The 27,981-nt window shown below is 40.5% G+C and overlaps 1 protein-coding gene across 1 annotated transcript in view; it reads right to left on the reverse strand.

The window, feature by feature from the left end:
- IPCEF1 (interaction protein for cytohesin exchange factors 1) overlaps nt 1-27,981 on the reverse strand; it is a 162,876-nt gene that overhangs the window by 54,189 nt on the left and 80,706 nt on the right. Inside the window, exons 6-7 of the mRNA XM_006868475.1 lie at nt 23,982-24,040; nt 22,395-22,483 (exon numbers count right to left, since the gene is read on the reverse strand). Coding sequence (XP_006868537.1) covers nt 22,395-22,483; nt 23,982-24,040 — 148 coding nt within the window. The remainder of the gene's footprint in view (nt 1-22,394; nt 22,484-23,981; nt 24,041-27,981) is intronic.

The following is a 27,981-nucleotide window of genomic DNA, read 5'->3' on the forward strand; positions in this document are numbered from 1 at the left end:
ACTCCTACTCAATATTGTACTGGAAGCCTTAGCAAGAGCTAAACAGCAAGACAGGGAAATTAAAGGCATCCAAATTGGCAAAGAGGAAGTAAAATTCTCTATATTTGCAGATGCTATGATCCTATACATAGAAAACCCAAAAGACTCAATAAAAAAAGCTTCAAGACCTCATTGGAAGTTTCAGCAAAGTGGCAGGGTATAAAATCAATGTACAAAATCAGTTGGATTCCTCTATACCAATAATGACAGTGCTGAAAAGGACATTAGGAAAGCAATACCATTTAAAATAGCTGCCCAAAGGATGAAATATCTAGGAATAAATGTAACCAGAGAAACAAAGGGCCTATACAAAGAAAACTACGAAACACTACTACAAGAAACCAAAAGAGACCTGCAAAAAAGGAATAATGTACCATGCTCCTGGATAAGTAGACTTAACATTGTGAAAACGTCAATAATGCCCAAAGCAATTTGCACATATAATGCAATCCCAATCCAGATTCCAACGACATTCTTCAAGATGGAAAAGACAATTACAAACTTGATATGGAAAGGAAAGAGACCCAGGATAAGCCAAGCACTGCTTAAGAAGAAGAATGAGGTTGGAAACCTCTCACTCCCTGATTTCAAATTTTACTGCACGGCTACAGTGGTCAGAACAGCCTGGTACTGATATAATGAAACATACATTGATCAAAGGAACAGAATCGAGAATCCAGAAATTAACCCATTCACATACAGCCAAATGATTTTTGACAAATTGTCTAAATATATCACATGGAGAGGTGATAGTCTCTTCAAAAGATGGTGTTGGCAGAACTGGAAAGCAATATGCAAAAGACTGAAACAAGACCTTTACTTCACACTCTAACAGATTTAAAGAAAGAAATAGATGAATTTATGATAATAGTGGGCGATTTTAATACAAAAACCAACTCAACACTGATTAAAGACCTAAATGTGAATCCCTGAATTATGAAGGCCATTAATGAAAAAAACAGGGATAAATGTGAGGGCTCTAATTCAGGGCATACACAGATTACCAAACACTTTGAAAACTACACAAACAAAAGTAGACAAAATAGATGATTGGGACATACTGAAAATTAAAAATTTATGTGCATCAAAAGACTTCACCAAGAGTAAAAAGGGAACCCACAGTCTGGGAAAAATATTTTACAATGACACACAGATAAGGGACTCATTTCTAAAATATATAGGAAACTACAACACCTCTACAAGAAAAAGACAAATAACCCAATTAAAAAATGAGCACAGGACAAGAACAGACACTTCACCAAGGAGATCTAGGCAACCAACAAACATATGAAGAAATATTCACGATCAATAGCCATTAGAGAGATGCAATCAAAACAACAATGAGATATCATCTCACAACAGCAATAACAGCAAAGATCAAAAAAGTAGAGGACAGTAAATGCTGGTGGGGATGTGGAGAGACTGGGACACTCCTGCATTGCTGGTGGGATTGCAAAATGGTCCAACCACTCTGGAAAGCAATATGGCGCTTCCTCAGAAGGTTGGAAATAGAAATACCTTATGATCCAACAATCCTTATATCTACTTGATCCAAAAATACCTTATGATCTACTTGGTATTTACCCACAAGAAATACGAGTATATATATACACAGCAATGTTCATAGCAGCACTATTTACAATAGCTTAAAGATGAAGACAGCCTAAGTGCCCATCAAATGAAGAATGGAAAAACAAACTGTGGTACATACATACAATGGAATATTATGCTACCTTGAAGAACAACAAGGAAGCTGTAAACCACCACAAAACATGGATGAACCTTGGGGACATTATGTTGAGTGAAATTTTTCAATCACGAAAGGAGAAATACTGCCTAGGACCACTGTTGTAAAAGACTAACAAAAAGAACCCATACTAAAAGGGTGGGGGTGCGGGCAGGGGTGGGGGATTCCTTGCTGGATACCAAGATGTGTGGGGTGGGATGAGGGGAGGGAGGAGGAGGTAGAGCACAGGGAAGGAAATAAACAGAGGATAGCTTGGGTGCTGGGAGGGGGGACAATACACAAGAAGGGGCAGGGGAATGGAAGATCAAGGTGGATGGAGAACAGTTAGGCAAGTTTGCATGGATGGACTAAGTGGGACAAGGTAAAAAATGATGTATGCACAACCTTGGAGCAATAGGGCTCTGGGATATAGGGATGGAGGCATGGTTTGAATGGGTAAAAGAGGGGAAATAATGTTAAGATGCTTGGCTGTCTTTTTAATCCTGGTTTCCCTTTCATAGAATTATAAAATACACACTTGAGGGGGAGAGAAAGGAGTAGCCAGAAACATCACCACAGAAAGCTTGTAAGTCCATCTTCTGCCTATAACTGATTGGAATACCTAAAATGGGGCTACAACGTACCCAGTGAAGGGGACTTCCTGCAGAGCCTCTGCATTACATAAGACAATAGGTGGAGGCCTGAACCCCATTCAGAATCTTCTGAGGTGGGAAATTTTTACTGGAAAGGACAAGAAGACCAGCCTGGAGTGGCTACAATTACAGAAGATACTTCTTGAAAGAAAGACCGATAGGGAAAAATCAAAAACAGTAACAGCAGTCCGACTGACTACTACAAGAACAAGCACATTGCTTTCCCTGGAGACATCAAGGCAAGTGGTCGGGCCCCCTCAGGGCAAACCCCCTTCCAAGACTCAAGGGGAATACACAGGCAGGCATGTGGTCTGACTGGTGATCATGTTGGTCTCTGATAAAGGGAAATGAGGGAAAAACAGCAATGACGTTGTGAGCTAAGTCTCACCACATCCAATGGACTGTTGTGAACCCTGGTGGTGCCTGGTTGGCCAGCAGTATGGCAAGACCTGGGGACTCCTGGGCCCAGAGACAGTGACATAGCCACAGAGGACTAGAGTGGAAAGTGAAGCATCCAGCTGATAAGAAATGAGGGGATATGCACAAGAACACCCTCACTTGCAGATAATACCAACTTCCATGGTAGGATGATCAGCACTCGGCTAGAAGAAAGAAGAGGAAAAAAAGAGTAATCTGATACAATTTGATGAACTTGACCTACACCTATGGATGCAGTAACTCAAAAGAGGGAACAAATTTTTTCAGCAAGGATCATTCCCACCCCCTCGGTACACAGGGTAGACAGGGATGGGCAACTTAGACATTGGCTACCCAAAATGGGAGGAGGGGGGCTACAAAGGCAAGAAGTGACTGGCTTACAAGCTTTCAAGAGGGAACCTAGATCCAGAGGGCCTGGAGGAAGGTAAACTCGCTACTGAGTAGTATCCAATCTGTCTGGGTGGGGCTGATGAAAGGAGATGAGGATAGGACTCTTGTGATACAATAGTGAATAATTGTTATCAGGACTGACTGAGGGTTGGAAATGTAAAAGAAGACGTTTTGTAGCAAAAGGAAGGGAGTGATTGACTTTGCAGTCCAGGAGCAGAGGTCCCTGAGAACATCAGAGAAGAGTGGAGTACGGCCCTATCTAGAGAAGCAGTGATGTCAGAGATAGAGACAGAGATGATGACGTGGAGAGATGGAGCATCTGGTGACTTTAGACCCAGAGAGGGAGAGGGACTGTGTGCTGATGACCGGGGACAGGCTTGCAAGGTATACTCTTTGGTTGTTTGATGATGCATGGGGGGACTATAATCATGGCAATGAAATGGTATACGATAGGATGAATGTAAAGCTAATGTTCTCCCATGTAAACTATCACATAATTCACAATCAAAACTTTTTTAAAAAACAAAAAACAGTAATCTGAAGGAGGTAAGGCACACACCACCACCCCGCAAAAAAAAGCTCCCAATTAAATACGAGGAAGAGTGTACTCAGTAGCAGAATCTAGAAAATAGATATTCACAAAAATACCACCTTGGCCCATTCTGGACACATTTCCCTGTTGTATGCTATTCTAATAAATCTCAGTATCCATGTCATGCACATCCTCCTCTGAGAAGAGACCAAGCACAAGCCTTCAGTTGCTTTCGTTGCTGCTACTCTTATCTGGGAGTCCTGGTGTGACGCTGTGGGTTAATTTGCCAGACTGCAAAGCCATTTGAACTGCAAGATCAGCAGTTCAAGCTCACCAGCTACTCCTCAGAAACCCTCTACAGGGTTGCTATGGGTCAGAATTGACTCCAGCACTTAACAACCACAACCCTTATCTGAAAACTAAGATGTGCCTGACCCAAACCATGGTATTTTCAATAACTTCATATGCATGTGAAAGTTGGACAGTGAATAAGGAAGACCATAGAAGAATTGATGCATTTAAGTTATGGTGTTGGAGGAGAATATTAAAAGTACCATGGGCTGCCAAATGAACAAACCACTCTGTGTTAGAATGCTCCTTGGAAGACAGGATGGCTAGACTTCGTCTCTCATACTTTGGACATATTATCCAAAGGGGCCAATCCTTGAATAGGGATATCATATTTGTTAAAGCGGAGGGTTGCAAAAAAAGAGGAAGACCCCCAAAGAGATGGATTGGCACAGTGGCAGCAGCAATGGACACAAATGTAGCAATGATTGTGAAGCTGGTACAGAACCGTGCTGTGTTTCATTCTGTTGTGCACAGGGATGCTGAGTCAGCCCTGACTCGATGGTACCTAACAACAACCACAATCTTATCTAGTTGTAGTAAAGTATGTTATTTGAGCCAAAGACTATGCATATAGCTGCTGCAGTACTTTCTGGAAGCCCTTTAAAGACTTAAAATACTGCTTAACAGACTGAGGAAAAGCAGGGCAAATAAGCATCCAAAATATCTGTGAATTATATTCCTGCAGGTGGTTCTACTCTAACACAGTCCAAATGCTTTCATTTTTCCCCCCAAGCACCATGTGACATTTACAAATTTGATTTGGAAATGGAAAAAAGCAGAGTCAGAAAAAAGAGAGAGAAAAATAAATGCAAAAGAAGGAAGAAAGAGAAGAATTAGAATGAAAATGAAAATTAGAAAAAAAGTGGATGCTTACCAGGGCTGAATCTCTGTATGCACAAACAGTTAAACAGTCAGCTACTAACTGAAAAGTTAGCAGTTTAAACCAACTCTCTCAGGCATCTCTGCAGAAAGGTTTGGTGATTTGCTTCCAAAGGTCACAGCCTTGAAAACTCTAGGGAAGAACTCTACTCTGACTCACATGGAGTTGCCACAAGTCAGAATAGACTCAAAGGCAGCAAACTGGGTTTGGTACAAGGGCTAGTGGGAGTAGTCATTGGGAAAAGATGGAAACAGAGACAAAATACAAATCAAAATGAATCTGTAGTTCCATTACAGGACATTCAATATATGCAAGTGTTTTATGGATAAGCTAATGCTTTACCCATGATTCATCATGTCTAGGATCCCACAGCAAACAGCTGCCACAAGTCAAATAGAGAACTCTTAGCTCAATGCCTTCCATGAATTATCCATGAAATACACTCGGAAAACTCCCCAATGCAAATCAAATGAAGATAAAAGGGGTGACTGTCTCTCCAATTCACCTTCTCCTTCAAGGTTCTGTTCAAGAGTCACCTCCTTTCTGAAGCCTTCTTTGATAGCCTGAGGGAGAGGTAGGAACTTTTCCCCAGTGGTCCATTCTGGAGTAGTAACATTTTACTTCTCACCTGGTATTGTAACTGACGATAGAGATAGACTTGTCTAGGTCTTTGGTAAACTACTTGAGAACAAAACTATATGAGACGTCTTCAAAAAGTTCAAGGAAGGCTTACTAACTTGTTATAACACATCTGAAGAAGAAGGATAAGACACCAGTTTGAAAAGAACCTCCACCCGAGCAACATGAATTCTGCTAAAATTGAAGCAAGAATAAACATCAAATGTATGGGTGGAAGAGTGATGGAATCACTGACGTTTTATGAAAAGTTTTGGGAGTCAATGCCCCCAAAGAAATGGATAATTCATTTTAAGAAGGGCAAGACGATGTAATGTTGAAGATGAAGCCTGAAGTGGCAACCATCCAGAGGGAAATATTAATCTTATGCATGACCTATTCGAAGAGAGAGAAAGATAAACAACAGAAACAATAGCTAACACATAGACATCTCAATTGGTTCAGCTTACGTTTACCTGACAAATCAGAGTTCAGCAAACTATCTGCTCACTTGGTGTCAAACCTGCTGCAATCAAATCAGCTGCACACAAGAGCAGAGCTTTCAATGGAAATTTTAAATAAGTGGGACCACAATCCTGACGCCTTTCTTGGAATCATTATAACAGGAAATTATTTTATCAGCACAATCCTGAAGACAAAGCACAATTAAAGCAATGGCTCCCAAGAGGTGGAAGTGGTCCAGTCAAAGAACACCAGATTAGGCAAGAGCAAACGTTGTGGTAACAGTTTGGGGGTGGGAGGGAAACTCAAGGCTTTCTGCTTATTGACTTTACAGATTGTCAGAGAGCACGAACATCTGCTTACTATGAAAATAAGGATCAGTGCTGCATCGTGGATTACAAACTGAGCAGCTAACCACAAGGTCAGCAGTTCAAATCTACCAGCAGCTCCACAGGAAATAGATGAGACTTTCAGCTCCCATAAGGATTTAGAGCTTCGGATACCCTATAGAGGTTTGCTATGAGTCGGAACCAACCCCATGACACATAACCACCACCATCACCATAATGAGAATGTTTTATGAAAGTTGTTGTTGTTGTTGTTAAGTGCTGTCGAGTCGTTTCCGACCCATAGCGACCCTGTACAGGGTTTCCGAGGGTGTAAATCTTTACGGGAGTAGAAAGCCTCATCTTTCTCCCGTGGAGCGGCTGGTAGTTTCGAACCGCTAACCTTAAGGTTCGTAGCCCGATTCGTAACCACTACGCTACCAGAGCTCCTTTTTTTTTTTATGAAAGTTAGCGGAAGCTTTATCAGAAAAGGCCTAGGTGAAGCTCACCAGAGATCCTCCTCTACCACTTACTAGGTTCCTGCTCATTCGTCTCATTAAACGAGTACAACTGTGCAAGGATTTCGGTGGGAAATTAGGCATCCACCTTACAGTCCTGATATGGGTCCTTCTGACTTCCTTTTGTTTCCTAATCTTAAAAAATATTTAAAGGGCATCTATTTTCCTACAGCTGTTGTTGTTGTTGCTAAAAGCCATCAAACTGGTTCAACCTTGTATAGGGTTTCCAAAGAGCAGCTGGTGGGTTTGAAATGCTAACCTTTGGTTCACAGTCCAGTGCTAAACCTATGGCACTATACCTGTAGTCTTACATTTTTACATGATTTTCATTATTCCTACCTTTTACATTATTTTCTTACAGTTAATAATATTTAAAAGACTGCGTTGACAGGTCAGATTCCCAGAACCCTCAGTTCCTTAGGGATGGTGTCATTGCTTACAAAAAAAAAAAAAGCATCTTAACTTTGATGAAGCTTGTGTTGAGAAATGTCAGCTAGAGGACTTAGGTGCACCTGACCCAAGCCATGGTATTTTCAGTAACCTCTTATGCATGCAAAAGCTGGACAATGAAGACCGTAGAAGAATTGATGCTTTTGAGTTATGGTGTTGGAAGAGAATATTGAAAGTGCCATGGGCTGCCCATAGAACCAACAGATCTGTGTTGGAAGAAGTGTAGCCATAGAGCTCCTTGAAGGCCAGGATGGACAAACTTCGTCTCTTATAGTTTGGACATAGTGTCAGGAGGGACCAGTCACTGGAGAAGGATATCATGTTTGGTAAGGTGGAGGGTCAGAGAAAAAGAGGAAGACCCCCCAACGAGATGGATTGGCCAGGAGGCAGCATCAATGGACTCAAGCATGGCAACAGTAGTGAGGTTGGCCCAGGATCGGGCAGTGTTTCGTTCTGCTGTGCATAAGGTCGCTATGAGTCGGTGCCGACTCGATGGCAACTAGCAAGAACAATGTTGAGAAATGGAGTCCTGATGTGGCACTGTAGGCTAAGCAGTAGACTACTAACCACAAGGTGGAGGTTCAAACCACCAGTCGCTCCTCGGAAACTCTATGCAGGGTCACTATGAGTTGAAACCAACTCGACGGCACTTAACAACAACAACATTGTTGAGAAATAAAGTTTATATTTTAATCTTTTCATTTCAGTTTTCCACAATCATTTTGAAGCCCCCTCACATTTAACCCTCTTTGCATCTCCATTGTCAGCATCTGTGCCTAGCTGCTATCACTCAGTGAAGGAAAGCCAGCGATGTGAGGAAAAGCAGCCCAGACAGGTGAGACACTCATCCATGAGCTCTGTGGGTGAGTCACCCTGAGCCCCAAACCCAAGAGGACTTGGCAAATGAATACGCCTGTGATTGCATGTGGTTTCATTCATTTCAGAACATCTGGGTTTTAAATATGCCAGTCCCCAGGTACTAACCGAAATGTGCTCCTATGCGTCTCTTTAAGTCCAATTTGTAGGTAAGTCGGAAAAAGTGTATATGGTTCTAGTGGCATGTGCTTTAAGCATTGGGCTTCTGAAGCCACCAGCTTCGAACCCACCAGCATTGGGCTTCTGAAGCCACATGGTTCGAACCCACCAGCCTCTCTGCAGGAGTAAAATGTGACAGCCTGCCTCTGTAAAGATGTACAGCCTGAGAAACCCTTTGGAACAGTTCTGCTCTGTCCTACCTGGTCACTTGAGTCAGAATTGACGTGACGGCAGTTGGTTTGGTTCAGTGCAAGAAGGGTCCTTTGGTGCCATGGTTAAGGACTTGGTTGCTAACTCTCAAGTCTTTGGCTCAAACCCACCACGCATGTGGCAGTGTGCTTCTGTAAAGAGTTACAGCCTTGGGAACTCTCTGGGGGCAATTCCACTCTGTCCTTAAGGGTCTCTATAAGTCAGAATCAATTTGATAACAGTGTCTTTTGCTTGTTTAGTGGATGAACAGGCTTCAAGCCTGGGTGATGATTTCAAAGTTGAACTACTGCAAGTGAAGGTGATTGTGAAGAAGAATTTGTTGTAAATGGGTGTTGGCTCATTCATTTCAAAGTGAGGGCAAATTTACATAATGGGCTAGTTGTTCCTAAATTCAAAATTCTTAACCCAGAACTTACAGTAGTAAAAGAAAAGTAAAGACATTTTAAAGACCTCCATTTTAATCAACAGATTTTATATAATGATTCACTAGAAACTCAATATTGCTTTCCCCATTTCCACATAAAATCTTTATATTTATTCTAAAATATTAATTCAATTACTTTACAAATGCTAATTAGTTCAAAAGCCCTTTTCTTTATATTATTTTTTTTTAAATAGGAGTTTAACATGGTGACAATAGCTTAAAATGGCCACTAAAAGCCCTGTAATTAGGAAATGAGTCAGCATATCACTTGTAAGGAACTGGAGCCAAACTATATGAAAAGGAAAGAAAAGACAGAAATAACTTAAGACTCAACTTAATAAAATCAAATGAAGAGAAAAAGGACAGCAAACACCTGCTTTCTTTCCCTTTGTTGTAGTTGCATGCCACTGAGCAGCTATTGGATCACGGCAATCGACAACGCTGAGTAGAACTATGTCACAGGCAGGTTTGGCATCTTCACAAGAACAGACTTCCCGGTCTTTTCTCCTGTGGAGCTCCTGGGTAGATGCAAACTACTGACCTTTAGGTTAACAGCTAAGCAAGCACTCACCATTGCACCACCAGAGCATCTTTATTGGTCACATGAATAAGAACAAACCACTCAATTGCTGCTGAAATCCCTGGGTGAGGCAAACAGTTGACACCCACAGCTGCTAACCAAAAGTTGGAAGTTCAAGACCAACCAGAGTTGCCTTGGAAGAGCTACTTCTGAAGGATCATCCCTTGAAAACCCTGTGCAGCCCAGTTGTAGCTGATAGACATGGGGCCATTGTGAATACCGTCGATGGCAACTAGCATATTAAAGCAACTGCTCTTATCAGTGCTAGTAATTCTACCATATGCTAAAAGAAACATGATTCTAAGAACCTGAAGAATTTGTTTAGGATACTTCCCACTCTGTCACTAACCCTCTGCAAGACCTTGGGCAATGAGTTGATAGAAAATCCACTCCTCACTCCAATCCTTAATCTCCAGTGACCTTGGAGAAATCACTGCACTTTCCTACTGCCTTCTTATCTCCACAGTTTTCTTCACTGTGGTCTTCAAGTCCATCTTCCAGGCAGCTGCTAGAGTGATGTTTCCAAAACATAAATCCGATCACAGATTGCCCAAATGAAAATCCTCTAATGACTGCCCATCACAGGTAGCAATAATGTCATAGAGTCCATCTACATTAAGAAGGCCTGCAGGATTCCTCCTGACTTTGCCAGCTACAGCTCCTTGTGCGTCCTCCATCCCCTTCTCCTTTCCAGTCCACATGGTCTTCCTCTATCTCTCAAGGACATCTCTGGTCCCATCTGCTGAAAGCCTCTCTCTATGGACTCCTGGGTGGCTGCCTCTTTCTCATCATTTTCATCTCAACTCAAATGTTACTTCCTTAGTAGGGTCCTCACTGACAGCTCTAGATTAGAGTCATATCCTCTCAAACCCAGCCCATTCACATCCAAGCACACTGCCCCATTTTATCTTCAGAGCCTTCAAAAGCATTGGAAATCATTTGTTAGAATTGTTGTGGGATAAGCACTGGGCTATGAACCACAAGATTGGAGATTCATTCAAACCCTCTGGTCACACCTCAAAAGCCCTATACAGGAATGCTATGAGTTAGAATCAACTCAACAGCACCTAACAACAACAATAACAAACCTAAACTAAGAACTGACAATGCTCAAGAGAAGATAGTCCTTCAGGTTCGGTTACACATTCAGTATATGGAACAGTGTCTGGCACATCCAGATACACAAGAAATATTTATTAGCTGCCAGATGACATAGAAGGAGCAAATGTCATAGCCTGAAATAATATTCTTAGTATCTGCAGCTTAGGATCAAGGAAAAAGAGGAAGACTTTCAATAAGGTGGATTGACTACAACAATGATCTTAAATAGCAATGATTGTGAGGAAGACACAAGACCGAGGAGTGTTTTGTTCTGTTGCGCACAGCACCTAACAACGTAATAAAAAATGTAACCCATGATAGTGTTTATTTCTCCAGAAATTGACTTCTTTGTAAAACTCATAGAGGATTTTTGTGAGAGTCAAATGAAATCATCCTTCTTAAAGGCATGTGAAAGTCTTATCTCCCTGATACATCTAGGGACATATTTGTAGGACAGAAAATTTGTAGATGCAGTGAAGTCACAATAGTCATCATTCCATACATTGAAACATTGAATGCATTTCAAATATATGCTAGACTGTGGTGGAGAAAGAAAAATATTAACACTACATCTGATTTTAAGAATTTACTATTTACAGAAATAACTACAGCTATAATAGTAATGTGTCAGACTGCAAATTCATTTGAACTGCAAGGTTGGTGGTTCAAGCTCACCAGCTGCTCCTTGGAAATCCTATATAGGGTCGTTATGGGTGGGAACTGACTCAATGGCACTTAACAACAATAACAACATTCTACTATAATAATACTATAACTATAAAAAAATAAGCAAAACTCTAATACAACTAAGATTCTGATAACAACAGGAAATTTTTTTAAAGTGCTATAGCAACACGGTGGAGTCCTGGTGTGGCACTATGGGTTAATACAGTGGACTGCAAGGTCAGTTTGAACCATGACGTTGGTGGTTCAAACTCACTAGCCACTCCTTGGAAACCCTATACAGGGTTGCTATGAGTCGGAACCTAATCGACAGCACTTAACAACAACAACAACATAGAAAGCTCTGGAGGCAGTACAATTCCCCTGAGTAAGAGGTGTAGAAAAGCTTTATGAAGGAAGGCACATTTGAATCTGGTCTTTAGAAGGTGGAATTGGAAGCCACTTAAAGCAGAATAGATATTTAAGTTGTCATAGAATCCAGATTTCTGGAGCACGGAGTCTGGATAAACCCCCGAAACCGTTGCCCTGACATAATCTTGAAATCTTAAATCAGAAATAGCCCCTTAAGTCTTCTTAAAGCCCAACAATAGTTTAATTTAACTAGTAAAAAAATATTTGTCTTGAGCATTATTCTACTTTAAGAACTATTTATATGGAATCAGCTGCAACTGGAAACGTTAGATGGGGGCCTTAGGGGAGAGTGAGTTTGTGCTAATGAGGGGCAAACAACTCAGAGATGAAGGGGAGCATGTTTGCACAATGGGAAGAGCATCTGCAATGTCACTGAACTGTACAGGTACAAATGGTTGCACTGACATATATTCTCCTGTGTGTCTTCTTAACAACAAAACTAATAAATAAAATACTTTTGGTGGAGGGAGGAGAAATTGGGGTAGGGACAGGTGGTTTCTCCAACAGGAGTTTTGTAATTAACGGTAGAAGAGCAGAACATCTGCAGAGTGTCTGGCAAACAGCAAGCAGCTTCCTTGACTGATGACAAAGGAGGGACCAGTAATGAGAACACAATGGCAGTTTGAAGCCAGCCCAAGCATCTTAAGTTAACTTGAAAGGCAGTGAAGATTCCCATTAAGGTTTGTGGAAGTGAATCGCACTTGATGATCTGCACCTAAGGAAAGCTAGTTTGGAAGCAGCTTAAGGGGAGGATGTTCAAAGACTAGAGACAGGGAAAGAAATCCACTGCAACTTGAATAACTCAGGCAAGAGCTCATGAGGCATTGGATGCAGACAGGCATTGGAGAAGCCTTGGTGAATAATTGCCAGACAAACAAGCCAAGAACATAAATTGTTCACCAAAAACCAAACCAAATCCCCTGCCATCAACTTGATTCTAACTCAGAAAAGGCCCTGTCTAGGATAGAGTAGCACTGCCCCACAGGGCTTAAGGGGTTGTGAATCTTTACAGAAGCCGACTAACTCATCTTCCTCCTGTAGATGGACTGATGGGCTCAAACCATTGACCTTGTGGTTAGCAGTCCAATGGTTAAGCCACTGCACCACCAGGGCAAAAATATAAAAGTTAATTTTAGAGGGCTAAAATCTTTCCTAAAGCTTGCACTGATTGTTTGCATCTTAAAGTAGTTGTTGTTATGTGCTGTGGAGTCAGTTTCCGAGTCTGTAAATCTTTACAGGAGCAGAAAGCCTCATCTTTCTCCCATGGAACAGCTGGTAGTTTCGAACTGCTGACCTTGCGGTTCACAGCCTGATTCGTAACTACTACGCTACCAAAGCTCCTTAAAGTAGGAAGATACATTTCCCTTTCTATCTTTTCTCTGTATAAAACTCATTATTTTTCACACAGCACTCTCACTCTTATTCAGTAGGTTCCTGGGGAGTGAAAATGGTTGATGACTGGCTACTAACCTAAGAGGAGTCCTAGTATGGCACTGGGTAGTAAGCACTGGACTGCTAACTGCAAATTTTGTGGTTCAAGCTCCTTCACTCCTCAGAAACACCATAGGGTGGCTATGGGTCGGAGCCGACTCAATGGCACATAACAACAACAACTAACCTAAAAAGTTGGCAATTCAAAGCCACCCATAGACCCCACCAAAAAAAGTCCTGATGATCTGCTTTCTTAGAGATGACCATCAAAAAAGCCCGAGAGATCAATTCTCTTCTATAACATAGGGGTCACTGTGAGTTAGAATTGATTTCACAGCAACGTTTTTGTTTTTATCTCATTTACAAACTTTTCTAACATTTTATAGAGTAGATAGCGAAAGATCAAATGATCTTTCATAAACAATTGTATACGATTTCTGTTGAGACTGAGTTTGAATTTCTCATATTGATTTTCCTCCCTTCTGTTTTTTAACTTCAATTTCTAACTCTGCCCTGAGTTAATGGGCCACCATTGCAGTATTTATTCTCTTACAGCGTCTTTGGTTTGCATCAGCTGATTTAAATTTTTCATCATTTGGATATAAAAGAATCGTACTGCCGAAAGGCATCAAAATGTAAAGCCGGTTATGTTCAAATAATTACCATGCGTTGCTTGAAGCTAGGTTATAAATATTTATCGCCTCTGTTTTTCTCATATCTGGTCTACCTGTTGAGTAATTTACTTTCCAAATATATTAAAAATCTCCTCTTTCTATTTCTCAACAGCTCTACTGCTCCCACTTGATTTCTGCATACCTCCCTCCAGTTCCCCCACTTTTTAACTTACTCCACATCCTGTCCGCCCCCAAAGGTCTCTTCCACAAGGCAGCCTGAGTGATCCTTTAAAAATATAACTTATTTATATCACTCTTCAGTTCAAAACCTGCCAAACGCTCCCTGAGTTACTCAGAATATCATGGTCTAAGACCATGCAGGTCCCACCAGGCATGGCTGCCACTGTCCCCATGGTGTTGTCTCCTCTGACACTCACCCTCGCTCACCCAGGAATCCTGGGCTCACCTGTGGCCTCTCTTGGCGAACTCCTCCGCCAGCTAGCCAGCTGCTTTTTGCTCAGATTTTAGCTTTCAAGTGGGTCAGTCCCAGGACCAGTGTCAGATTACCCAATAAACCAGATAAAGATAAATTTATTTGTGCTTACTCACTAATCTGTAGTGAACAATTTCAGAGTTTATCAGAGATTCTGCCTTTAGATCTGGCTGGCATCTGCCTCTCTCCCAACCCCACAGCACCTTCCTACAGAATCAAAACCTCTTTTCAAATTTACAATCCATGAAGGTGAATATGGTAAAAAAACAAAAACATAAAAGGACATGTGACACTGTTCATTACAGAGAAGTAAGTAAGCACAAGTCATCCTGTGCATACCTTGTTTATTGGGTCCTCTGCCCCTGCCAATGACTCCATGCACTACTGCATTCAGACCCCCATCTCCAGCACTCCTGACCACCTCCCCCAGATCTACTCTTCAGCTGACAGAGCAGATGTTTCACTTATTATTATAACTGTTCATTATCCATCTCATTCAACTAGAAATTAAGTTCCATGAAAAACACAAATCACCGTCCATCCTATTCACTGATTTGTTGTTGTTGTTATGTGCTGTAGAGTCGGTTCTGACTCATAGCGACCCTGTACAGGGTTTCCAAGACTGTAAATCTTTATGGGAGCAGAAAGCCACATCTTTCTCCTGCGGTATTCACTGATACATCCCAATTATCTAGAATTATGGCTCTCGGTCAATGTCTATTGAATGAAAGAATCACCATAGATCAGACTATCAGACAATATTTTTCTATTTAAATTTAGAGGGAAAATATGGGGAACAGATCTTTTAGCAACATTTACAGTTCTTAAATCATTTTGTAGCTTACACATTCATTGATTAAATATGAATGAAGTTGGTTCCTTTTTGCACTTTTGTGAGTTTCAAAGAATCTGGAAAAGCAATTCCTACCAATTCAATACCATTGTGAACCTTACAGACTCCTATCAAAAGGTTTTTTCAGTAAACTGATCAAAAGCTCACCATTTCTAATTTCTTATGATTATGTGAACATCTTTTCCACTATCAATCCTGTAAAGCTATCTCAAGAAGAAGGAATATAAATGAAACCTCCGGTTCATTTCAAGGAAGGCACTAGAATGTTCTTTATTTTCTAGGGCAGTGTGGCTCAGTCCCTTAGAATCAGAAATCCAAACTGGCCTGGTGCTGAAGTTATATTGCTTGTCCTTGTTAGTGCAATTGAGTCGATTCCAACTCACAGAGACCCTATTATAACAAAACAAAGCACTATCTGGTTACTCTAAAATATTCAGAATGAGTAGATGCTAAATTATATAATAAATTTAAGATTTAATTGTTTCAAAAATCATTATTCCAGGATAGTATTTACTTACTGTTGTTATTAAGTGCTGTCCAATCAGTTCCAACTCATAGCAACCCTGAAAAAGGTTTTCAAAGAAGTTTCCACCTCCAACCTTGCAGTTAGCAGTCCAGTGCTTGCCCTACAATGCTACACCATGACTCCATTTCATAGGATGGTTGTTGCTGTTAGGAACCATTGAGTCAGTTGTAATTTATAGCAACCCCTTGCATGAGAGAACTAAACACTTCCTGCCACTGTTTCATTGTCCCAACTATTGTTATGCTAGAGCGCATTACTTCTGCTACTGTTGAATGTATTCCTTTTTTCCATCTCATTAGAGTCCTTCCTCTTTTTCACTGAACCTCCACTTTACCAAGCATGATGTCCTCTTTCAGGGATTGGTCCCTCCTGATGATATGTTCAAAGATGAGAGGCAAACAAAGTCTGGCCATCTTTGCTTTTAAGAAGCATTCTGGCTGTGCTTCTTCTAGGACAGAGTTGTCTGTTCTTCTAGAAGCCCATGGTACTTTTAATATTCCCCTTCAACACCATAACTCAAATGTACCAGTTCTACAGTTTTCCTTATTCGTTGTCCAATTTTCACAAGTATATGAGGCTACTGAAAATGTCAGGGCTTGGGTCAGATACACCTTAGTCCTTAAACTGACATCTTTGCTCTAGAACACTTTAAAGAGGTCTTGGGCAGCATATTTGCCTAATGTAATACATCAAGTCATTTCTTGAGTGTTGATAGTAGATCCAAGAAAAATGGCAAATTCAATCTTTTCTCCATTTATCATGATATATTTATTAGACTAATGGTGAGGGGTTTTGTTTCTTTACATTGAGGTGCCACCAATACTAAAAGCTATGGTCTTTGATTTTCATCATGGAACTCCCATATAAAGCTCCATACACACACACACACACACACACACATATGACTATTATGTATGTGAAATTAAAAGTATTCAAGATCAAAGCATGAGATGATCTCTACATTCACCTGGGATACACTCAGGTGAGAGTCCTAGTATGGCACTGTAGAATAAAGCATTGGACTACAAAGTCTGTTTGAACCATAAGGTCGGAGATATAAACTCACCAGTCACTCCTTGGAAACCCTATACAAAGTTGCTATGAGTCAGAACTGACTCAACACACTTAACCACAGCAACATACTGAAGGTAGTATTTTAGGTCTTGGGGAATTGTTTAAATGTCTTCAGCCTCAGTCTGAACTTGCATATAAGTAACTGATGGTCTGTATCACAATCTGCCCCTGGCCTTGTTTTTGCTAAGAACTTTGAGTGTGTCCACCATGTCGTCACACAGGTGTAGTCAGTTTGATTCCTTCATATTCCATCTGATCGAGTCCATGTGAGTAGCTGCCATTTATGTTGTTTAGAAAAGGGAGATGCAATGAAAACTTTGGTCTTGCAAAATTCTATCACGCCACTTTCAGCATCCTTTTTCTTATTCTCAAGCCCATATTTTCCCATTGGTGATCCTTCCTCTTTGTTTCCAACTTAGCAATCACCAGTGATTGTCAATATATCTTGATTGCATGTTTGATCAATTTCAAACTGAAGACTTTTTTTTTGTTGTTAAGTGCAGTTGAGTCAGTTCCAGCTCATAGCATCCCTCCCCTCCCAATAGGTTTCCAAGGAGATGCTGGTAAGTTTGAACCACTGACCTTGCAATTCGAAGTGACCTTGCAGTGTAGTGCATTATCTAGCAGTACCACGGCTCTGAAGAAGTTGGTTGTTGTTGTCGTTATGTGCCGTGGAGTCGGTTCCGACTCATAGCCACCCTGCATAGGGTTTTCAAGGCTGTAAATCTTTACTGGAACAGAAAGCCTCATCTTTCTCTCACGGAACAACTGGTACTTTCGAACTGCTGACCTTGCAGCTAGCAGCCCGATTCGTAACCACTACTCTACCAGAGTACATCATCATCACTGGCTTTAATGGTTGGGGCATAAATTTGAATCACAGTGATATTATGGTATTATGGATATTATTCTATCACAGACAACACTATACCTCAAGATAGACATTGAAAGGCAATTTTTGACGATGAATATGACGACATTCCTCTGCAGTCTGTTGTTTCTGACATAGTCTATACCACACTCATGGCTAATCTACACCAAACTGAGCAGAACCAACAACTTGATGCATGCTCTGGATAAAAGTTACCTTGATCTTTTTTTTTTCAGTTTTAATTGTTCAAATAAAAACCTTAAATGTTATTTTAACCAAGTGCCTTGCATGTCTGTTTTTCAGAAACAAGAAAAAAGCAAAAACAAAATCTGTCTGGGAAATATGCAAGCAGGAGGAGAATATTCTGTTTCTAAGGGGAGAAAAAAGCATCTAACTGCTCAATATTTTATCAGACTGATCCTAATATATTTCTAGAGAAAAATGTTAACCTTTTGTTCTCTGCCAAATAGTGCTTCACTTAAATGCAATTAACTTTTAAGAAACAGCATTTGATTGATGAATCAAAACATTTTAAAGAACTCTCTGGCTCCAGTGCCCTAACTTAATGATTTCAGTAGCTTCCTTTCCATGTTTGTTTGGAAACAATTGTTTGCTGTGATTCTGTTGTAACATCAGGTTTGGCTGTGATTGTATTCAGCAGCAACTGGGCCAGAGCCTTCATCTAAGAAGACAATGTGGTTGATTTTACTCTCATCTATTAGGTGCTTGGGTTAATACGCCAGACTGCAAAGCTATTTGAACTGCAAGGTCAGCGGTTCAAGCTCACCAGCTGCTCCTTGGAGACCCTATACAGGGTCGCTATGGATCAGAATCGATTTGAAAGCACTGCACTACAACAATTAGGCTTCTAGATGAAAATAAAAGGCCAGGCAACATTCTTGGTAATCTGTGATCCTTGTTCTCGATTATAAAAATCTCTGGAAATCACAGCATTTCAAAGCTAAAATATAATTCTGTGAGAGTCATGCTGATGGTCAGAGTGAGGGGAATGAGAATGTCAGGTAGAAATGAAAAGAGGTTCTTTCTGTTACAGAGGTAAGTAGAAAGAGACAGCCACACTGGGAGAGAAAGGGAGGTGGACAGAGTGAAAGACAAGAGATATGTGCTTTTCTACTCAATCGACACCCAACAACATGTTATGAATCTTCTTCTGTACAAGGTTGGTGAAGTCTTTAAAAACTGGAGCAGGAAATGGGTAATTCTCCAATTAAAAAAAACTTGCTAAAAGTTCAAAAAGACTTTGGTGCTTGGAGATATCATTACATTTGAGTGATGTAAAGAAAATCAAACCGTTTTCTAAATTCAGAAATTAATTTTTTAAATATTTCATGAAGGAAAATCTATGACTATTTTAAGAAATGAGATATGTAAATCAGGTTCAAAAATGGGTCCACACTGTACCGTATTAGAAGTTAATTTTCTTCTTACTGGGCTTAATTTGGCTAATTCTATTTCATGGTGATTTTGCTAAGAATAGTTATTCAACAATGATTTATTTGGACTTCATTCACTAGCTAAATAAATTAGAAAGTAACCACATTCTCAATTAACAGTGTATACAAACAGTAGAGGTCATTGTTTAAATGTTACGTTTTAATATTTTAAATCTGAGAACTGACGAGACACAAATAAAGGAATGACTTTCTCATAGAAAACAGAAAATTCTGTTAGAAGAGGCCTGTTAAATGTATGAACTTCTGTAACCTGCTAGAACCTTGGGACCAGGTACAACCTGGGCCATGTAGGGCAAGAACCACGGTATTAAGGGAAGGTCAAGCAGAACTGGCGAGAAGAATATCCATTCCACCTCTGTGAACCTCAATGTCCTCATCCATAAATGAAGATAATCCTATGTACTTCTTGAAGACTTAAGTATAGAAAATAATTTCTCCAGCCAGAAACAAAGGCACTAATCACAATGAAGTGATGGATACATCGGACACATTAAAATCAAGAACATGTATTTACTAAAAGTAGCCATAAAACAGTATTAACAAACAAACAAACAAAAATAGTCACGGAGTGGGAGAGATGTGCCTCACTTAAAACTTACAAGACACTAATAATATAGAGAAAAATAAAGAAATCCTGCTGATCAAAACCAATACAAGAACAGAGAGACGAGGAAGAGAACTGAAAATGGGCAAAAGACTTGAACAAGCACTTCACAAGAAGAAAAATAATCCAAGTCATCAATCAGATGCCTAACAAAAATGGAGTAATACTTTTCAGAGTTGTTTGGGGATAAAATGATCATATGTTAAAGTTGTTGTTGTTGTTAAGTGCCATCAGGTCAGTACTAACTCAAAGCAACCTTATGCACAGCAGAACACAACACTGCCCGATCCTGGACCAACCTCACTACTGTTGCCATGCTTGAGTCCATCGATGCTGCTACTTGGCTAATTCATCTTGTTGGGGGTCTTCCTCTTTTTGTCTGAACCTCCACCTTACCAAACATGATCTTTCTCCAGCAACTAGTCCGTCCTGACAATATGTCTGAAGTATGAGAGACGAAGTTTGGCCATCTTGACCTCAAAGGAGCGCTCTGGCTACACTTCTTCCAACACAGATCTATTGGTTCTATGGGCAGCCATGGCACTTTCAATATTCTCCTTCAACACCATAACTCAAAAGCACCAATTCTTCTGTGGTCTTCCTTATGCACTGTTAAAGTACCTAGGATGAAATCTGGCATTTTACCATTTGGCACATTATTGTTAAATGCCACCAAGTCAGTTCTGATGCATAGCGATGCAGTATAAAGTTTCTGAGGAGCAACTGTTGAGTTTGAACCATGAACTTTGTGGTTCAAACCAGCTTTGCGGTCCTGTGCTCATCCTATAGCACCACACCAGGACTCCACTGAGCACATTGCTGCTACTGCTGTTGTTGTTGTTGTTAAGTGCCTGCAAGTCAGTTCTGACTCATAGCAACCCTGTATAGGGGTTTCTGTGGATCAACTAGTGAATTTGAACCACTGACTTTGCAGTTCAAGCGACCTTGCTGTCCAGTGCACTACCTCAAAGTGCCACACTAGAATATAGACAGTGTCCTCAATGATCCTGTGTGACCCATCTAGGGCCAGCACTGTAATGCTCATGAGCAACAAATATGAAACAATCAACCCTGCATAGTCTCCACGTCTATTAATAACCTGAGTATATAGTGGATGCTTCCAGAGTTTAGCATCAAATGTGCAACCCTGCCTAGTGAGAAGACATTTATATTTTACGTGTAATTAATACACTACCGTCACTACCGGCTTCCTGCTGCCTATCTGACTCTTATTCTCTCCTTATCCTATTTTCTATACTCCCTTTAAATTTATTGTACCTCGGCAAGGCATTTTGAATTCCTTATAAGAACAAGTAGGTATAAATAAGCCCTAGTAAACAAGTCTTATTTCTATAGACATTCTAGAAAAGGAAAAACTATAGAGACAGTACAAAAGACTAGTGGTTGCCAGGGACTCAGGGGTAGTGAGAGGATGAACAGAAGCAGCAACACAGGCCATATTTAGGACAGGGAAACTATTCTGTATGATGCTGAAATCATGTCCATATGGCATTACTCATGTGTCCAAACCCATAAGAATGCATAACACAGAGTGAACTGTAGACTTCAGTTCATAATAGCCTATCAGTGTTGGATCGTCAACTTAAATGGACCGCGCCAATACTAGATGTTAATAACAGGAGAAAACACATGCAGAAGGGAGTGGGGAGCATATGGGAACTCTCTAAAAAAATTAAGTTGACTTAAAAAGGAAACATTTCTATAGACATGGCTCTGTTGCCAAAAAGCTCTTTGAATCACGATAACTCCTCTAAGTAAGAAAATGCAACTGTGGGTCACGCAAAAATATACTGAGTGTCTCATGAAAGTAGGTTGCTATGGAGAAGACTCAAAATCAACATCCTGAGAATTGCATTAGCTCCTTGGAAGATCCCTTAATTTAGCTGTTCTAAAAATCCCCCAGGCCATTGTGTTTTCAATAGCCTCATATAGATGCGAAAGCTGGACAGTGAATAAGGAGGATCGTAGAAGAATTGATGCCTTTGAGTTGTGGTGTTGGAGGAGAATACTGAAAGTGCCATGGACTGCCAAAAGAACCAATAGATCTGTTTTGGAAGAAGTGCAGCCAGAGTGCTCCTTGGAGGCCAGGATAGCTAAGCTTCGTCTCTCCTACTTTGGACATATTGTCCGGAGGAAACAATCATTGGAGAAGGATGTCATGCTGGGTAGGGTGGAGGGTCAGAGAAAAAGAGGAAGACCCCCAATGAGATGGATCAGCCAGGTGGCATCATTGATGGACTCAAGTGTGGCAGCGGTAGTGAGGTTGGCCCAGGAACGGACATTGTTTTGTTCTGCTGTGCATGGGGTCGCTATGAGTCGGTTCCGACTCGATGGCACCTGACAACAACAACAACAAAAATCCACTGGCCAAGGTTGTTGTTCTTGCTAAGTAACACAGAGTCGATTCCAACCCCTAGCGATCCTGTATAGGGTATCCGAGTGAGCTTGAACCACCGACCATGCATATCAAACCAACTTTGAAGTCCAACATGTTAACCCACAGCACTACACAAGGACTCCACTGGCCAAGGTAGTTTCTACCAAATTGAAGAAATGAGGTTCATGTATCTGATCACAGAGCATCAGAGGAAGGAGGGCTGCACCTACCGAAGCAGACAGAGTCTCCGAAGAGTAAGGGGGTGGTGGTGTCTCCACAGCTACTTCAGGATCATCCTGTTCACTTTCACTGTAGCATTCTACAACAAAAACGAAGAGGCTTCATGTTTTTAAAAAGACCAGCACTTATTACCTAATGCATGAGCAGAAGTTTCTCTTTATCGGTTACTGACATTTCAATCCAACTCATAAAGTGCTTTTCTATTGAACTACCTGGTACAAGGGGATTACATAAGAAGGAAAACAGAATGAATGGCCAAGTCAAGGTTTCTGCTCTTCTCCTCCCCCAAGAAAGTCCAGTACCCTCGGAGAGAATTAACTGTAGCCAAGGGAAAATCCGATTATTCCGCAAAATGATTCCTAAGAGAGTACACAGTCAGTAGTGAAGTACTTTCATCTTAGGAATCCTAATGAGCTGGATGTGGCAGGATAAGTAAAGCCATCAATGTGCAAACAGCGGGAAGAGAGCACCAGGCAAGAGGCAGGCTGAGCTAAATGTATTGTTGCTGTTGTTAAGTGCTACCAAGTCAATTCCAACTCATAGTGACCCTGCATTGGGTTTCCAAGGCTTTAAACCTTTGCAGGAACAGAAAGCATCATCTTTCTCTGTTGAAGTGGCACAGTGGGCTAAAACTGCTGACCTTGTGGTTCACAGACCAGTGTTTATGCTACAAAGCTGTCATGCTACCATGCCAAATATATGGAGACCCTTAAAAGGTATGGTATAAAATAAAACTGAAAGGTCGACTGAGGTCATATGAAAGGTCTAAGGAGAAGATATCTATTTAGTTTTCTCTTTTCCTTGCAATCTATCAATGTATTTGAAAAATAGAATGGGTGTTTATTTTATGTAACAGAAACAGGCCATCGATTTCATGGTGCTCTACTGTACTTTTTTACTGTTTTCTATCAAGTTGCCACTGTTCCATATCTAAATGTAAGATTTGATTCTTCTGCTTTCAAAACATACAACTCCCTCCTTCTGATTCCTGCTTCATATGTGGCCTGAGCATTTCAAAAATAGCATCAACTCTGTGGTCAATGCATCTAAGCCTCCCCCTTCTCAAGGTCAAAGGGTAATTGCATCATTGAAAAGTATTAGACTCCTCAGTGCCACAGTATGACGTTCAGGATTCTAAGTCAACAGGTGGGTAATCAGTCTCAGCACACACCTGGTGGAAATATTAAACTCTCAGAGAGGAAAGAGTGGGCTGCATGTTATCTGGTTAGATCATGACTAGATCAGGGAGAGGCAGGCCTGTGAGTAAAAACTCAGTAAATGGGGCAAGAAAACATTTGCATTGGCAATTGTCAGAGACGTCTTGAGATGTCAGTGAAGCCTACAACTGCTAAAGTGTGGGCGAAGTGTGAAAGACGCTCACAGCCAGCATGGGAAGCTGGATTCTGTGTCAGTGAGACTGTGTGAATATGTCTGTCTCTATGTATGTTCAGATCATTTTAAATGCCAACGTATGTTTCATCAAGACCAGACTATGCAGAATTCGACACTGCTTTCCCATCCTGTTTAAGACATTCCAATACGCTAGCTACATTTTCAGAACTTTAAATAGGACATACCTTCATCTTGTGCCGTGGACGCCTGATGGATTATAGCCAGTCCAAGCTTATTTAACCACCTGTAATTCAAATGGAGTGTAAGTGTTTTAACCAAAGAGACTGGCCCCCGTGATCTTCTGCCTTCCCCTTACACTCTGCAAGGAGGGTCGTGTGTCAGACTTTGTCATGAAATTATCTTTCTACCATCAGCCTGAATATCTCCAAAAATAGAAAGTGAGTCTCTGAGTGGCAGGAATCATTCGGTGCTTGACTACTTAACTAAATCTTAGCAGTTGGAACTAACCCAGAAGCACTACTGAAAAAGGTATGGTGATCTGCTTGTGAAAGGGCACACCCTTTAATGCCCCATGGAGTATAATTCTACTCTATAACTCATTGTGTCACCATAAGTCACAACAGATTTGGCAATAACTGTTGTGTTTTGGTTTGTGTTGTGGCATCAAATCTAAGGGCTCTAATTGCACAAGACTCCCCTTACTCACCACATCTATGTTTACTAAGATAGAAGATGCTCTCCGTCATCTGGTTGGTTAATGCAGATAGCTAAATTAACCCCAAAAAGCAAACCCATTGATGTTGTGTAAGTGCCATAGAGTTGGTTCCAACCCACAGCAACCCTGTATAGGGTTTCCGAGGAGTGTCTGAAGAAATGTATCGTCTTTTCTAATCATGCTTTTGAAATCTTTGGAATCATCAAAACCTATGTTATATAATTTACTAACGAGACTATCAAATGCATATCTCCGTAATTCCTAACAATGCCTATCTATTACAGAAAGAGTAAGGAAAGATTATTCATTTTTAAACCAGGAAGACCTTTATATCAATTTTCAAGGTCAAAGAGTACTTGCATTGTTAATAAGAATTAAGCTTAGTTTAAGGATTTGGCTGTTTTTGTTGTGAGTTGTTGTTGTTGTTGTTAAGTGCTGTGGAGTCGGTTCCGACTCATAGCGACCCTGCATAGGGTTTCCGAGGCTGTAAATCTTTACGGGAGCAGAACGCCTCATCTTTCTCCCACGGAACTGCTGGTAGTTTCGAACTGCTGACCTTGCAGTTCACAGCCCAATTCATAACCACTACCCTACCAGAGCTCCTTTTTGTTGTGAGTTAGCAAACCTATATGGACTTTCTGAGGAGTAGCTGGTAGGTTGAACTGACAACCTTAGCAGTGTAGTGCTCAACCCTATAGCACCACACTAGGACTCCAAAGATTTGGTTAGTGTTCAATACTTTTAAGTGTGAGAATATGTTGATTTCTTGAAACTTTTTAAGTATGGTAAAAATTGTCAATATCATATCTTCTATTGATTTTTATTTTCTTGGCAATCAATTCCAGTTAAAAATCAACAACAAAAACAGCACAAAACACCACCTTCAGGACTCAATCTTGACTTAATGACTTCAGATCACTGGGATTCCTTCTTATGGATTTATCTATGAACATATTTTTAAATCCACTTTTAAAAAATATGATATAAAATATATTGATTTTTATGTTCATAATCACATAATTTCCTACATAAAGGAAAAGACATTATTTTGGGGTCAGTAATGATAGAAATCATTAAAATTTAAACTATTAAATCATTTAAACTTCCCACTTTTTTATGCTTTTCTGAATTTTTTAAAGGCTTCATATCATGTATGCATCATTTCTGTAACTGCTGTAAATATACAAGAAATTTGATTTTCAAAATCAAAAAGCTAGGATCCTACAGGTTTCTAACACCTCCTTAGGAAGATCTTCTGAGCATCTCAACAAACATGACCACTCCATTGCTGTTAAGTCAGCTTCGACTCACAGTGACTCTGCAGAGGGTTTCTGAGGAGCGGCTGGTGGGCTGGAACCACCGCCCTTGCAGTTACAGTCCAGTGCCTACCCTACAGCATCACACCAGGACCCACAGATGGTCACGTAAAAAGCAAATGGCCGCCGTCAAGTCACTTTCAACTGCTGGCGTCCCCATATGTTTCAGAGTAGAACTGTGTTCTGTAGGGTTTTCAAAGGCTGATTGCTTTGTAAGTAGATTGCCAGGTCACTTCTAGCAGGATGTAACCTCCAAACTTTCAATTAGCAATTAAGTGTTTAACCATTTGAATCACCCAAGAACTCAGATCATGCCGTGTACCACCACCATCACAGTTGCTGTAGATGCAGTTCCCACTCAGGGACGCCCCATGTGTGTCACAGTAGAGTTGGTCCTGACATGCTGCTGTTGGTACAGTACAGTCGGTTCTGACTCATAGCAAACCTATGCACAACAGACATTGGGCCAATCCTTTCCCAGAGACTTGTCCCTCCTAATAACATGCCCAAAGTATGTGAGGCAAATTTCCCCATCTTCATTTCTAAGACATCTTCAGGCTGTCGTTGTTGTTGATAGGTGCTATCAAGTAGGTTTTGACTCACATAGACCCTACACACAATGGAATGATAAATTGGCCAGCCTCACAATTATGTTTGAGACCGTAGTTGCTGCCACTCTGCCAATACATCTCATTAAGGGTCTTCCTGGTTTTTGCTGATGTTCCATGTTACCAAGTCTAATGTCCTTCTCCAAGAACTGATCTCAACAACGTGCCCAAATAATTAGAGGCAAAGTTTCATCATCCTGGCTTCTAAGGAGTATTCTGGCTGTACTTCTTCCAACACAGATATGTTCGTTCTTCTGGAAATCCATGGTACTTTCAATATCATTTGTCAACACCATCTAAGATCTTCTGTATTCACTGTCCACATGCATATGAGGTGAATGAAAACACCCTGGCTTGGGGCAGGTGCACCTTAGTTCTCAAAAACGACATCTTTGCTCTTAACACTTCAAAGAAGTCTTTTGCAGCAGATTTGCCTAATGCAATACATCATTTAATTTCTTGACTGCTAAATACTTGATTGTGGATCCAAGCAAAATGAAGTCTTGACAATTTCAGTCTTTTCTCCATTTATCATGATGTTATTTATTGGTCCACTGTTAAGGATTTTCATTTCCTTTACATTGAGGTGCAATCCATACTGAAGGCTGTGGTCTTTGATCTTTGTCAGTAAGTATTTCGAGACCTCTTTGCTTCCAGCAAACAAGTCTGTGTCATCTACAGATTGCAGGTTGTTAATGACTCTTCCTCCAATCCTAATGCTACATTCAGCTTTTTAAGATTATTTGGTCAGCATACAGCTTGAATAATATGGTGAAAGGATGCAACCCTCACACACGACTTTCCTGATTTTACAGTGTTGACTAGTAATGTTTAAATCACTGCCTCTTGTTCAAGGTTCCACATAAACACAATTAAGTGTGCTGGAATTTCCATTCTTGGCAATGTTATCCACAGATTGTTATAACCCACATTGTCAAATCCCTTAAAGCACAACTAAACAGATCTCTGGTATTCTCTGCTTTCAATCAAGATTAACCTGATAGTAATGATATCCCTCATTCCATGTCCTCTTCTGAATCTGGCTTGAATTTCTTGCAGTTCCCTGTCAATATACTTTGAAACCATTTTATAATTACCTTCAGAAAAATTTTAATTTCAAGTGATATTAATGATATTGTTTGATAATTTTTGCATTACATTGGGTCACCTTTCTTTGGAATGAGCACAAATATGGATCTCTTGTAGTCAATTGGCCAGGTAGCTGTCTTCCAAATTTCTTGACATAGATGAATACTTCCAATGCTGCATTTATTTGCTGAAACATTTGAATTGGTATCCCCGCAATTCCTGGATTCTCGTTTTATCAATAATGCCTTAGTGCAGCTTGGGCTTCTCCCTTCAGAAACTGGCTCTTGATCATATGAATTTCAGCTCCTAAAATGGTTGGTCATGAATCATTTCTTTTTGGTACAGTGACTCTCTTCATTTCTTCCATCATTTTTTATGTTTTCTGTTCATTTGTTGTTGTTGTTATTGTTGTTGTTGTTGTCAGGTGCCATCGAGTCGGAACCGACTCATAGCGACTCCATGCACAGCAGAACGAAACAATGTTCGATCCTGGGCC

Source organism: Chrysochloris asiatica, unplaced genomic scaffold (assembly GCF_000296735.1).
Source record: "Chrysochloris asiatica unplaced genomic scaffold, ChrAsi1.0 scaffold00117, whole genome shotgun sequence".
In the NCBI taxonomy this organism is placed as follows: domain Eukaryota; kingdom Metazoa; phylum Chordata; class Mammalia; order Afrosoricida; family Chrysochloridae; genus Chrysochloris; species Chrysochloris asiatica.